This window comes from Ochotona curzoniae, unplaced genomic scaffold, assembly GCF_017591425.1.
Source record: "Ochotona curzoniae isolate NIBS_2020 unplaced genomic scaffold, NIBS_Ocur_1.0 contig_3819, whole genome shotgun sequence".
Taxonomy (NCBI): Eukaryota; Metazoa; Chordata; class Mammalia; order Lagomorpha; family Ochotonidae; genus Ochotona; species Ochotona curzoniae.
Window position 1 is genome coordinate 46,854,209 of NW_024466004.1, and position 15,092 is coordinate 46,869,300.

Consider the following 15,092-nt stretch of genomic DNA (forward strand, 5'->3'; position numbering starts at 1 on the left):
AACAAAGGCTTGACTTTTGGATACTGGGCATGAAAAGACTCAAGTGTTCAATGCTTCCTTGTCTTGTTTCATAGTCTTGTATTTAGATAAATATTAGCAAAAAATTAAATTTTCTAAAATACATTATAGAAAATTCCTGTCATCCTACTCAATGTATGTCAGCATACAATATGTATGACTTTCATTGTCATATAGTTTAATGCCAATTTAACAGTACATTGTTGTTCCATGAGTCTTTAAAGCATTCTTTGTACACTTTTTCTAATCAGTGCTGTCTAGGACATGACACTTGCCAGTAAGACAATTTATTTTACACAGTGACATTAATGATTTTAAATAGGAAACTTATATCCTTAGTTTCTTCACTACTTAAATCTGGACTTATAATTTTTTCTTTTTAAAATCTAACATTATGCAGCCTGCTCAGTAGACTCAGCATTATGACACCATAAATTTTTAAGTGCCATATTTTATTCAAGGTGTTACAAATAATAGAAATACAATGTAATAGTAGTTGGAACATTCAGATTTTTCACCTGGATTATTGTGACCTATGGTCAGATCCTTACATCAGTACTTCTATTTTCCCAACTTTTATGGAGAGTAATTACTGATTTCCATATCAATTCATATGAGAATTAGGCAGCTACTTTTTAAGTTCTTCACCTAAGAAAAAGTCAAATGATAAGGCAGCTTACTGTCTTAGCAACTTTGCAAATGATGTAGATTATTTTTAAAGTTTCAACATTACTAGATAGAACCTGGGAAACAAGCTGTGGGATTCTGAAAAAGCATCGGAGACACACTAATTAGGAAAAAGGGAGTTTATCAACAGCAAAGATGCCTAAACCTGCACAAACCCTTGACTCAAAAAACAACTATCTGAAATGTCTCAGCTAAAATAAGTCAATGAAAAGAACCTTTTATCACATAAAAAAAATTAGTTGTACTAATTATGGTACCATAAAAGTGCTTTGACATAAGTTTGAACCTAGAATTGGCAGTTCTAATAAAAGTTCTTCCGCATTTTTAAAGGTTATGTCAATCTTCAGTGCTTGTGGGAATATTCACCACCATCAATACATATTTTATACGGCACTTTTAATAATGCATAAGAGTTTCTTTTTTAGTCAAGATTTTTGGGTTGTTTTGTCTAGAACAAAAAAATTGAACAAGTTCATTATCATACTTGAACATATATTCAACAAGTGTTTTCTTTTTTGATAATCTTTAATTTTAATTAAAAGAATTGGCAGTTAAGAGATTCAGCAATCTTTCTCTAACAAGAAATTTTCATTTTATACATGTAGTCTGTTTAGTAAGCCTGTGGGTGAGAAATCTATCCTTTTACCATAAATTATAGAATTCACAAACTTCACACATTGTTGTAAGAAACTGAATGCTTTATTTTAAAAAACTATATGGATTCAGGCCACTCATATTAAAGGGAAAAAGGAAAGACTGGAGATCAAGCAGAAAAGCTAAAATTTAAAAATAGGGACAGCCTTGTGGTACAGCAATATGTAGTAAAGCTGACATTTGTGATGTCCACAGTCCATTCTGGAGTGTTAAGTGTGCAATCTGTTGACTCCACTTCCATTACAGCTTCATTGCTAATGTACAACCTGGGAGGCATAAGATAATAGCTCAAGTAATTGGAACCTTGACAGTATAGGTTTCTGACTTTGACCTGGCCCAGCCCTGGCTGTTGCAAGCATGTGGGGGATAAACCAGCAGATGGAAGAACTGCTTTTCTATTGTAAATAAAATGAAATAAAAAGTTAGCAAGAACACAAGTTTATAAAGATAAATGAGTATTTGGACAGGTCTGAATAGTGAAATTTGAACTTACATTTAAAAGTTTCTTTGAATGACATAAGCCACCTAAATTTAAAAAATGCCTTACAAAGTCAGGAAGAGGCATTAAAGCACTTTAGATTTTTAGAAAAGATTTATTTATTTTCATTTGAAAGGCAAATTGTTTACCGAGAGAAAAGGAGAGACAGAGAAGGTGTTCCATCTGCAGATTCATTCCCCAAATGGCTACAATGGCCAGAGTTGAGCTGCTCTGAACAGGAACCATGTGCTTCCTCCAGCTCTCCTGTGTGGGTTTAGGGTACCAAGGACTTGGGTCATCTTTCAGTTCTTCCCTAGGACATAGACAACTGGATAAATGGCGCAGTCAGGAGAGCTGGTGTCCATATGGGATGCTGGTGCCCCAGGTTACAGGGTTTGCCTGCTGTGCTACTGTGCTGGCCCAGCAAGCAATATTTTAAACTTATTAAACTTACTACTTGGTATACTGTTTTCTGCTACAGCAATTTTACCTTCTAATACCACTGAAATCTGTTTATATTCGTAGAGACTACATTTAATGAACAAAAAGGAAATAGTCTACAATAAACTTACCTGACTTGAAATTGGAAAGGCAGTTTAAGGCCATAGTTGATTAATTCTATGTAGATTTCTAACTTTTCACTTAAAATAGAATATATTATAAAACCTCTCTTCCATGACCTTTAGTATTCACTAGTATCACAGAACTGAATCCAGGACTATAAATTCTGAGTAGAATTCATACATTCTGTACAGCTACAGCTAAATAGCAGCATCAAAAATATGCTTTTTTCATGAAAATTTAAAAACTCAGGTCATTTAAAATTAGATCCTTTTTCTCAAAATTATAAATAAGAAAAAAATCCTGTGAAACTATGGCCATATAAGCTTACTTCTACTGAAACTACTCAAATATACATATTTTATTTCAGTGAACAATCTATAATAAATTTTTAACATTTACTTACTTCATTTTACTTGAAAGGCAGAAACATACAAACAGGGAACTTTAACCCAGTGATCTGGCTCCCCATATGCCTGCAACAGCCAGGGGTGCGTCAGGCTAACACAGGGACTCCTAGAATTCAATGCAGGTCCCCTGTCTGGTTGGGAGGGACCCCCATTCTATTGACACCAACTGCTGCCTGCCAGGATGCACGTTAGCAGGAGGGTAAATCAGAAGAGGAACTGCTGGGACTCCAACCAGGTGCTCTGATATAGGATGCAGGCCTGTCGTATTCTTTAATGATTTATATCCCACTTTTATTCAAAGGTAAAGGCCACATTTAAATTTGTATGGGAGAAAGCAGTTGATGGAATAGTTAGGCCCCTGCCACCCATAGCAGAGAACTGGACTGAGTTCCTTTATCCTGCCTTCAGCCTACCCAGTCCCAGCCCCAGGGATGGTGGGTATTTGGGGAGTAAACCAACAGAGAGGAAAGCTCTGTGTTTCAAATAAAAGAAACAATTAAAATGCCTGTGTTAATAACAAAATCACCAGTTAGGTTATGTTTAGGATACTGCTCATATTTTCTGTTTTCCTTACACCTCAACTTTTCCCCTTCAGGAAGTGCAATAGCAGGAAACCTAAATTGGAATTATTTTGTTGGAAATATAGAAGCAACAGAAATAAGGCAGAAAGTATTCCTTCAGGTAACATGGGTTATTATTTTGCTTTTCAAATCGTAAATGTTTTTAAAAATGAATCTTACTAATAATGAGCACAATGTCAAACCTGTTTTTTATTATATATACCTTTTATTTATCATAAGTTAATAACAAAATCATGAGACATACCTATAAATTGAGAATGTCCAGATTTAAAAAAAACTATGAATCACAGATAAATTGGGTGATTATCAAAACAAAAAAGCAGAAACCCCAATCACAGGTACTGACTTTGCTTACATTACTACTCAGATTATCACAAGCCAGAATATAAACCTCAAATCCTAACAAAGAATGAAAGAATATACTACAGTGCTAGCTGCCCAAACCAAATATTTTAATCTAACAAAGCACATCATTTATACTGGTATATTATACTTTTGCCTGACTACGCACTATTTTTAACTGTGAGATGGGTAATCATGACATCAGTTTTTGGAAAATTTAAGGTTTATGTGAAAAGTCTATCAGTTAAAAAGCAATGGTGTGGAAACTTTGGGTGAAGCTTTTAATGAGATCCTGATCTTTGAAACCTGAGAACTAGGAAATGCAGGATTGAAGCAAAGCATATTTCCTCAAGACCCTCCCCAGTGGCAGAAGCCTGTCCAAGTTTATGAGTCCACATAATTCTTTATGAACAAAGTAACTTTTAAAATGTGTGATGAAGCATGACAAGATGAGAATGACTAGTGAAAACCTAAGGTTCCTATCATTATTTTCTCAAATAAATGCTGAGACAAAAAGGCTAGCAGGCTGAATTAGAACATACAAAAAAGTAGGGAAAAAATTAAAGTATTAAGTATGAGAGTTTTCTAACGCAAATGAACTCAATACTGAAATGATTTTTTTTACAGACAATCCTCCTTTGTTTCCTCCACTGTGGACACCTTCAAATCAAATGTTAAATTGAAACTTATAACCAAATCTGAATGTCTAATAAAGTTCTTTCATCACTTTGTTGCCCTTTAATAATCTTTTATACTCCATTTGATGTTTTATAGATATTATTTGAGAGGAATATGTAGCCTGAACCTAAAGTGTATATTTCAATTTTCTTTCTATTTAACTGTCTCTCAAATTTCCATAGAGGGTGGTATTCCTAACAGGCAAATGGAATGAGGCAGAGCAGAGAATGAGCAGGGCTTTCAGAGACAGCTGCTCAAAAAGCTCTTATTGGGAATCATGTGAGACTGAAATGAAAAGGTGGTTGGATGGCAGGAGGTCTTGACACACAGTTTAAATATGAACCTGTGAACAACGAGAAGTTAATGGAAGTACTTCAACAGAAAAGTTAGCAAGAAGAGGTATTTTGGGAATACTAGTTTCAGAACTGTGTGTAAAATAAAACCACAAGAAAGGAGATTAGAGGAATACAACTGCAGTGACTAACAGAAAAAAAGTTTAGATATGAAGGCAGGCAAAAATGGAAAAAACAAAAACCTGCCTAAGAGCCTGTACTGATAATCATCTGAGTGTGGGGAAGCATGAGGACTCTATAATACCTCTGAGGTTAAGGTGACTTGGAAAAACAATGTATGTCTTGGTAGAAAATGAAGGAGGGCACAGAACAGGAGTCACGTAGCTTCAAATGCTTCGTTGAGAATTTGGGAGGATCTGATAGGAAAGGCTTGGAGCGAAACTAACTTTAGAAATCGATCTGAGCTGGTGTTATCAGTTCACTACTAACATAAAACATTGAAACAGCAGGTGAGAAGTCAGAGCACTGGGGAAGAGAAGAAAAGACCGAAGGTGCTTTCAACACAAAGGATATACAGGAAGGGGAGGCACTGGATGCGAACATGAGGGAGAGGTCGAAACAATCACATTCACAAATCCGACCAAAAGAAAATGGCTTATATTAAAATGGTGGAACAAAATTGTTTCAGAAATTACAGAGCATTTAAGAGAAAATGAACCTTAAAGAAACAGGTATAAGGTACTCAGGTCGGGATGGAGGCAGCTGCCAGACTGCAATAATAAGTAATACAGTCAGTGAAGATATTCTAGAAAAGGAACTAAGCCACATATTTTTGTCCTTTTTAAAGAGCAGTTTCTTTAAAATGTTAAATATAAATACAAACATAAATATATATTTATATTTACAAAATTTTGTTCCCGATTCTCACATATAAACTTCCGTTGTTTTTGGTATGATTCGGTAGCAGGATTTCATGTCCCCAGAAGTTTCATAAATCTAGGAAGTAAGATTCTTCAAAATACCTGTTTATCTCCCCTCCTGGAAGACAATACACAAACACACAGAACTGCATTTAAAAATTCATCTCAAAGAGACACCATTTCTTTAATTGCTAAATTTGCAAAGCAATATATTATTAGTGCAGAAAGTCCCTATCATAATGAGAAGAAACGCATTGCTATGAAGTCTACAAAGCAGCTTTAAAAAAGAAGCTTCTGTTTGTTGAAGTAATGATTAGTGGTAACTTCATTTGGGCAGTGAGGGGAATAGATCATTTGTGTGTCATGAAAACAGTATGTTTTCTATCTCATGGATTACAGTTAGAATAGGGCAATATGTCAACATGTCACCTTAAAGATACTTCTTGAACCACTAAAGGGCTGAATTTGTTTTGAAACTTTTAATTCCAATAAGCAAAGCAACATTCAAAGAGGATGAAAACAAAGAGGTATTTACCTTTCTTGAGTATGAATCATCATGTCCACACACCTCCAAACAGAATTTAGGTGATTAAATATTTCAGCTACTCTTTTCTACGATTTTTACAATAATGTTACACTTGTTTAAATAGAAATTGGGTTCAAAATAGTTATATCATTTGTTCATGGTCACAAATCAGGGCTGGGTTTCAGATGGAGGTGGGTTCAAACACTAGGTCCAGAGCTCTTCCTGACAAAAATAAAGCTTATCGCAAAAAGGACTAAAGGATAAGGCCCCATGTATAAACTAAACAGTCTGGTTGAGACTGAATGAAAAAGTTAAGAAACGTTCTCTACTAAAGGAAACTGTAAAGGTGTAACAGGCTCAGTTCTGATGGACGAGCAAACAGACAAAGCAGCTGATTCCTCAGACCTGTTAGTAGTAATATGATTTACGAAGAATAGAATTTATTCTCTTTTCTTAGAATGTCCACATTTCTTCTGTGTAATTTTTAATGACAATTCTGAAAGGAATCATGAATTAAGAAAAAAAAAAAAACCTGAAAACTTTTGGAACCTAATCATAATAGCTGTTAATATAATCTTAAAATTTAGACATTGTATATGTAATTCTTCAGTCTCACCACCTTACATATGTGTCATATGAGTTTTATTAACTTGTTTCACACAGGGTATTAAGAAGGAAAACAGAGTCCAATCTCCTGATAATACTCCACTAACCAAAAAGCAAAAAAACCAAAAAACCATAAACCCCAAACAAAAAGAAAGAACAAATAGCAACAACAACAAACCAACCAGACTTGGGGTAGACAGGGGATAAATTAAAAAGTACCAAATTAAAAAGTAAAGAGATGAACCAGACCAAGTCTGCATAAGAATCACACAAAAATACTCCCAGTAACAGAGTTTCTTTAATTTACTTTAAAATCTCTTCAAGATAGAATGTAGCTTTGCAAGGTTCAGAGTTTCCTATTACATATTTAATAATTTGTACACTTCATATTTACAGGTATGTAAAAAAAATCACAGACATTACTTTTAGCAGAGCATTATATTATACAATTAATTAAAAATAGGTATTAGGGTGGTGCAAAGTGGCTTTGGTTACTGATAATCGATAAAGACGACAAACCACAAAATATATTAGGTATTATCATTTTCCAGTCTCTGAATCTCATCTTGTCCCATCTGTCCTAGGTGAGATAAGAGTTTGCTATAGGCTTCCCTGTTTAGGAAAAAAAGAAGACAAATACATTTAATGCCTTTTCCATTTATGTATTTATAAATTAAGTACATCTATCAATATAGCAATCTATCTTTCTTGATAAACTTTTAAAAATTATGCTTTATTTTGTAGCTAAACATTGATTTAGGCTTTAATTTTTTTTTTTTTTTTGGTGTAACTTACATATAAAGTATGGGTTAAATGGTCAGATCAATGAAGTATTTTCATGGAATATTGCTTAATGACAATGATGGTATGATTACAATGGGAAGTTTTAAATCACAAACCAAAACACTGAAACACAGATACTATAACCATAACACAAAACTGAATAAGTGTAACAATTTTATTACATATTCCATTGTGATTTATATTTTTACAAGTACCAAAGGTTGAAAATAAAATAGTTTAATCAATTAAATTCTCTAGTCCTTCACTGTATTTGGGATGTTTTTAGATAATTTGTTGTAACTAGTAGCTATTTCATTAGTCTAAATGCCTGTACTAATCAGAATCTTTCTTTTCATTTTAATTGAAAGGCAAAGTTACTCAGAGAAGAAGGGACAGAGAGAGAGAGATTTCTTCCATCTATTGCATTACTCCCCAAAGGACCCAAATGGCCAGAAATGTGCAGGTAGAAGCTAGGAGCCAGAAGTTTCCTCCAGATCTCCCATGTGAGGAAGGACTTTAACCATCCACTACTGCTTTCACAAGCTATAGACAGGAAGCTGGATTGGAAGTGGAGCAGCCAGGAAACAATCAGTATCCATATGGGGATGTCAGTGCTGCATGTACAGGTTTAGCCAAATATCCCATGGTGCTGGACCCTGCTAATCAGAATCTTTAAAATTAACCCACTCATGGCATGCCTGGCCACACCAGTGGCAGGTTAGTAGAACATTTGCTCCAAGAATACACTGTTCATGTGAAACTCTGTGGACTGCTCAGAGAGGCTGGGTGTTATAGAGATCATAGGATGAACTTCGAATAGTAAACATCTTTTCCTCAAAGCTATGATTTGAAGTGATTCAACCCTCTCTCCAGAAACAATAAGAGGGTAGCCAAATTTCCATGTAAGAAAGAAAAGAGACATTCCACCCTGGTATTGAAAAGACATAAAAGACTTAATCATCAATTTTTCCTTTTTCTTTTTTGGTTTTCATTTACTCTTCAAAAAGATAGATTTCATAGTTAGCTATTGCTATAATCAGTATAGTCATGTCTCTAAGGAATATCAAATATGACACTGCAACATCAAAATTTTATACTAAGTGGGATAATTAGTAGACACACACAATGTGATTAAAGTACTTAATTCTTAAATTTTAGACACAAATTATACTATGAGTAATGACTCATCTGTTTTGCTTTTTTTTTTCTCTTTAAAGAAGCTACAGGTTTATTGTAGCACTCCATAAATCAATGTTGGAGCACTCCACAAAGAGTCCAGCAGTATTTTGGTGGGGTTACAATAAATATTTTAAGGAAAAAAAAAAAACTACCATCTGTTTCTGACCAAAATCCATTATATAAGTGGGTCACTTACTGACTATATACGTACAATATAGTTGATGCAATAAACCAAGCACCCTTGAAGCAACTACTAATTGGCAGCACAGATTATGCAAAGGAACCTGAGGCTCTGAAATCCACTCACAAATGAGGAAAACTCTGAGGAAATACATTTTCTGCAGGGTCACTCTGAATGGATGTATTCACCAGTTAAGTCTGTTAAATAACACACGCTATTTAAAATCACACTTTAAAAACTGCTAATACATACTAAAACATTTTTCAACACATATCAAATTTCTGGGAATAGGAAAATAAAGCATATCATAGAATGAAACAGATTCCATAAACTTCATGAAGAAAACACAATCAACTCATTGAACAAACCTTTGTGCACTATTTCTGCCAAGGCCCCATTTCCGCTCCGAATCCTTTAGAGACTGAGTAAGGGTAGAGATCAAGTGGATGACAATCTGTTGGTTCAATGTTGCTACTGTTTCTAAAATGTTGTAAACTTGATAATCATATTTCATGCCATAATCCTGGATAAACTGCCTGAAAGAACAAGTTATTTAAGATTATTTCTGAGGCAATTATTTGGATTGCTATCTGTACTGTTATCAGCTGTAACCTGAACATAAGAATGATGATTTCATATAAGATTATCATAAGGATCTATATGCAACACTTGAACAACAGAGTACAGAAATGCCTATCTCAGTGTGAGTCAGGGTGATGGCTTTGGGGGTGAGGCTGAAGAGCAAAAAGCTGGCCTACCTAGATGGAGAACAAGGGGGAAAATAGCTACTCCCACGTGCTTCTTTCTCCCCTATTTTCTTCACATTAACATTCTAGACAGATAGAATGTGGAAGACACTAGCAGGAAGAGGGGAAATCAAATATTCTACATCTTAGTTTTTCATATCCCTAGTTATTTTAATGAAATACTTCTTATAATTTATTTGTATGTTTCCTAACTAAAATCTTTAGATCTACAGAAAACTTATTCATAAAATATACATATATTTTTAAAAATTTTTTCAAATATTTTTTTTTTTTTGAAAGGCAGATGTACAGGGAGAAGGAAAATTAGAGATTTTTCATCTGCTTGTTCACTCCCTAAGTATATGTAACAGCTGCAGCTAAGCCGATTTGAACCCAGGAGCTTCTTCTGACTCCTCCACATGAGTGCAGGGTCCCAAGGCTTTGGGCCATCCTCTACAGCTTCTCCCAGCATACAAGCAGGGAGCCTGATAGGAAGTGAAGCAGCTGGGACACAAACCAGTGCCCATATGAGACCCTGATGTATGCAAAGGAAGGATTTAGCCACTAGGCTATCATGCCGGGTCTGAATAAAATATATTTTAATCCTAAAATTTTCACTCCCCAATAAAAAGAATAAAAGCCTAACAGATTCTAGATAACAAACAGTCCTTCTTTGCCTTACTGAGGTTTCATAATTTTCATAAATGTATTAGCATCAAGTGATCACAATTTAAATAAACTGAACACTTGACAAGTGGCAATCACCTGCTGAAAAAAAAACCGAGCAATCAAAATTCTGCACATGATGAAGAAAAATGGACTCAAATTGTTTATCATGGTAATGGTAAGGCAGAGATGAGATAAACAAAGGTAAACTGAAGAAATATTGAGAAAGAAATACTAACAAAAAAACCAAAAACAACCACAACAAAAAGCCTACCCTCACGAAAAGGGGACAAGGCAATAAAGGAACAAGTTTTTCTTAGGTACAATGGGTCTACTCCTAGAACGCTAATACTTCACAAATTAAACAAAATGCATCGTGAAGCTGCAGTAACTAAAGCAAGTCAGGCAGTCAGGTACAGTATTTGCGGACTGGATCATTAGTAACATCAGCTAAGCAAGCTCTGAAGGTTTGTGCACCTGACATTGTGACTCCCATTTCCCACTTTTTGCTCTCAAAAAATTCAGAAGTAATATTATTAAGTCAGCTCCTTTATATTTTTTCTGTGGTACTTCTTCCACAAATAGCAATGCAAAAAAACTAACGACAAAATATACAATTACTGAAATATTATAAAACAAGTAGTAACACATTATGTTTTGGATAATTAGTTACTTAAAAAACATGTTGGCTGTCAAATGGCTGGCAACAGTCTCCTTGCCAGTTGGCATATTTTCCAGTTACCTCAACACAGAAGTCAGCTGGGCAGCAGATTCTCCTTCTGACCCCACTTGGCAGGCTTTTACTATGTACTGCAGGTTCTCTGTGGCCAGCCTTTTAACTAGAAGGAAAAAGTATAACATTTCATACTGTATCTGAATTGGCCATCTGGATTCTCATTTTTAACACTCTTGATTTGGGAAAATATGTTCTCTTCTGAAGTATGTTCATGTTGTTTTGGTTTTTTTTCCCCAAAAGAAATATTATGCACTTTTGCTTCATTTTATTACAAGAGTTTAAGTTTTTTTAATCTGAAAACTCAAATAGTATATGTGATGATAAAAGCTAATATTCTACAACACTATAGACCATTCTACTGCTTCAAACAATGTTACACTATTACCATGCTAATGCTGTTAAACAGTGTTATGAAAATTTTCAGGAAGCTTAATAATTTATTATAGCAGAAACAGAAAACATATGATGTACAAAAATAAACATCTTCCCAAAAATCCATCTCTTAGCCATTCTCTTTCTTGTATCTCTCCCAATCCCTGCCAACTATTAACCTACTTTCTATTTCTATACAAATGGGATCAAATGGTACTGTCTTCCTTCACTTAATTTTTTTCAAAATTTATTTATTTTTACTGCAAAGTCAGCATACAGAGGAGGAGAGACAGAGAGGAAGATTGCCCGTCTGATGACTAACTCCCCAAGTGACCACAAGGGCTGGCGCAACACTGATCCAAAGCCAGGAGCCTGAGGTTCTTCTGGGTCCCCCACGCGGTTGCAGGGTCAAGTCTTTGGGCTGTCCTCCACTGCTTTCCCAGGCCATAAGAAGGGAGCTGGATGGGAAGCGGGGCCAGCAAGATTAGAACTGGTGACCATATGGGATCCCAGTGCATTCAAGGTGAGGACGTTAGTTTTACTATGCCGGGTGCCTTTAACTTAATATTTTATATTGCATCCCATGTATGGCATGTAATAGTGCACTTAGTTCTTTTTCATAACTGAGTATTATTACTTTTATGCCTTATACTTTTGAAGTCACATCTAAGAATTCATCACCAAATCCAAGGTCATGATTTACCCCCTATGCTTCTAAAGTGTTTTATGTTTAGTTCTGACAACAGTGCCATAAACCATTTAATATTTCAAATAATAAGAAATATAAGTTCCAATTTAATTCTTCATGTGGTTATCCATTTTTGAGGACTATTTTCTCCCATGAAATCATCTGAGCATGCTCATAAAAACAAAGGTTTATTCTTGATCTCTCAATTCCATTCCATTGATCCATACATCTACACTTCTGCAAACACCACATTGTTTTGACTGTAGTATTTCATATTACATTTTAAAAATGATTCTCCTAATTTGATTATTTTTATCATTTGGCTATTCTGGACCCCTTGCAATTCCAAATGAATAATGTTTCTGTATGGAATTAATTATCAGTATAGCCAGCCTATATTTTTTTCCCCTAAAGGATTATTTATTTGTGTTGGAAAGGCATATTTACAGAGAGAAGGAGAGACCAAGAGAAAGATCATTCATCTGCTGGTTCAGTCTCTGAATGACAGCCATGGCCAGAGCAGAGCCTATCCAAAGCCAGGAGCCAGAAATTTCTTCTGGGTCTCCCACCAGATTGCAGAGTCCCATGGCTTTGAGCTGTTCTCTGCTGTTTTCCCAAGTCACAAGCAGGGAGCTGGATGGGAAGGGGAGCAGCCAGGACATGAACTGGTGCACCTATAATATCCCAATGTTTGAAAATGGGATTCCACATGAGTCTTTGCAACAGGCCCTCTGATTTTCTTTTTAATTAAATAATCTCTCTTTCATTTGCTTGCTCCTATCATTTGATTCATTTCCCAAATGCTTGCGATAGCTGAAGTTGAACCTATTAGTGAGGAAATAAGTATAAGTCTCCCAAGGGAATAATATAAACCTAATTACCTGTGCCATGACAGGTGCCTCAAAGTTTGTGTTAGCAGAAAACTGAAGTCAAATGCCTGAGCAAGCCTCTATGAATGGGACATATGCATCTTAACCATTAAAGCAAATGCCTGTCTTGATAATTTTTTTTAACTGATATTCTGTTTGAAGTGGCACCATCATCTTCCTTTTGTCAACCTTATCATGCTTTTAGTTCCCTTACTTTATTTATAGGAGATACTTTGAAGTTTTGTCTATTAAATCCAATATCTGATTTTTCACTAACAGTTTCTGTTTCCTGTTTGTTGTCTTCAGTATACAGCTCATCTTATCATTTCACTGCAAAATCTAAAATCCCTCACTGTGAAGCTTCTAGTATTGTTCTTCAGGAGTATGTCCAATCTCCATGGGAGACAATTACATAGGCAGGAATCTGACTGTCCTCTGTCCTTGTTCCCATCCAGGTGTTACGCTCCACTAATTCATTTCTGGCTAACTACCCTACAAAATGATCCAATCAAATTCAGGTTCTTTTGATGGGAATTTAGACTTATTCTGACTCAAGGGCTTTTTCATCTGTCACAATTACTGATTCTATCATATAACTGAACTGATCTAATAGATATATGTGGCCATGATCTGTACGTTACACTTGACTAGAATATAATCTAAGGAAGCTCCTTCTTGGCAGCTGAGGGCAGTGGGTGATTGGATGTGTCAATCTAGAGCTTCTGCCTAATTGAGCTAGCTGGGAAGGTAAGAATGTTCTTGGTTGGCTCCTCATGGTTTTATCAAGTTTCAGTAGACTTTTCTTAGATAAATGTCTATTTGCTATGCACCTTTGAGTATTTCAGAGAATCTACTTGTTGTCCTTAAAATAATTTTCACCAATTTTGCTGGGGAGTTGGCCTGCATAGTTCCTTATTTGTTGTGCCAGAAGCTACAGGTTTTCACTACTCTTGGGCAGGTAAAACTGCTGAGTCTTTGGTGACTAATTTTCTACAATTTAAAAAATTATTGTTTTAAAAATAGATCACAAGGAGTCAGAGACAATTTTGAGTCAAGCTTGCAAATTTGGATTCCATACTGCTCTTTTGACTTACAAAAACAGCAATTCAGAGATAAAGAATTCTGCATTCCATTCAAGTTGAATATAAAATGCACTCACTGGCTATATTTGATAAGCAAACTTTACCTTATAAACCCTGGTCTTCTTCTTGATATCTAAAATCTTACATTAAAAGTTCCTCCTTACTCATGAAGATGCCTTGTAAGAATCCCCTAAGGACTCTTGAAACTGGTTTGTACTAAACCCTACATAAATTTTCCCCCATACATACTTACACATTGATAGTTTAATTTATAAATTAGGCACAGTAAGAGAGTAACAATAATAACAAATCACTATATCACTACTCTTATACTTTGTAAACACTTCTAAGTGATATAAGAACTACCTGACCAGCAGAATGGCAATACTGCAGTAGTATCATGAGCTACCTGTTGATTAAATGACTAACCAGTGGATAGTAAAAAAGGGGTAAATCGGGAGCTGATGTGTGACATAGCAGGGTAAGCCATCACTTAGGGGATGCCTGTATCACATATTGGAGTCCCAGTAGGAACCCTGATTCAACTACCTATTAACACACCTGAGAAGGCAATGAAAGTTGGTTCAGGTACTTGAGACTGTCACTCTCACGGCAGATTCTAATGGAGCTCCCAGCTCTTAGCTTTGGCCTGGTTCAGGCTAACCTAATGTGGGTATTTAATGAATGAAATAGAAGATGGAAGATCTTTCTCTGTTATTCTTCTATTCAAATAAACAAATAAAAAAATCTTCAAAAAAAAAGAAAAAAAAAAAGAAAAAAAGGGATTATTCATATCCAAAGTGGGACAGACTAAGACAAAACAAAATTTCATCCCACTACTCACCATGTAATTTAAAATTTATAATTACTTATTTCTGAAATTTTGATTTAATATGCTTGAATCATAGCTGATCAGCTGAGGAACTGAAACTATGGGAAATAAGGTCATGGAAAAAGTGAAACTGTTAGTACAGCACGAATACTTTTCTATTTGCTTGTTTTCAACAAATTTTGTAACTTATAATATGTCTGGCCT

General features: G+C 35.2%; 1 protein-coding gene across 1 annotated transcript in view; it reads right to left on the minus strand.

Annotated features, from left to right (window-relative positions):
- Positions 1–7,033: 7,033 nt before the first annotated feature.
- Positions 7,034–15,092, minus strand: part of MMS22L (MMS22 like, DNA repair protein) — a 112,282-nt gene continuing 104,223 nt past the window's right edge. Inside the window, exons 23-25 of the mRNA XM_040983801.1 lie at positions 11,052–11,148; positions 9,266–9,433; positions 7,034–7,366 (exon numbers count right to left, since the gene is read on the minus strand). Coding sequence (XP_040839735.1) covers positions 7,285–7,366; positions 9,266–9,433; positions 11,052–11,148 — 347 coding nt within the window. The 3' untranslated portion in view covers positions 7,034–7,284. The remainder of the gene's footprint in view (positions 7,367–9,265; positions 9,434–11,051; positions 11,149–15,092) is intronic.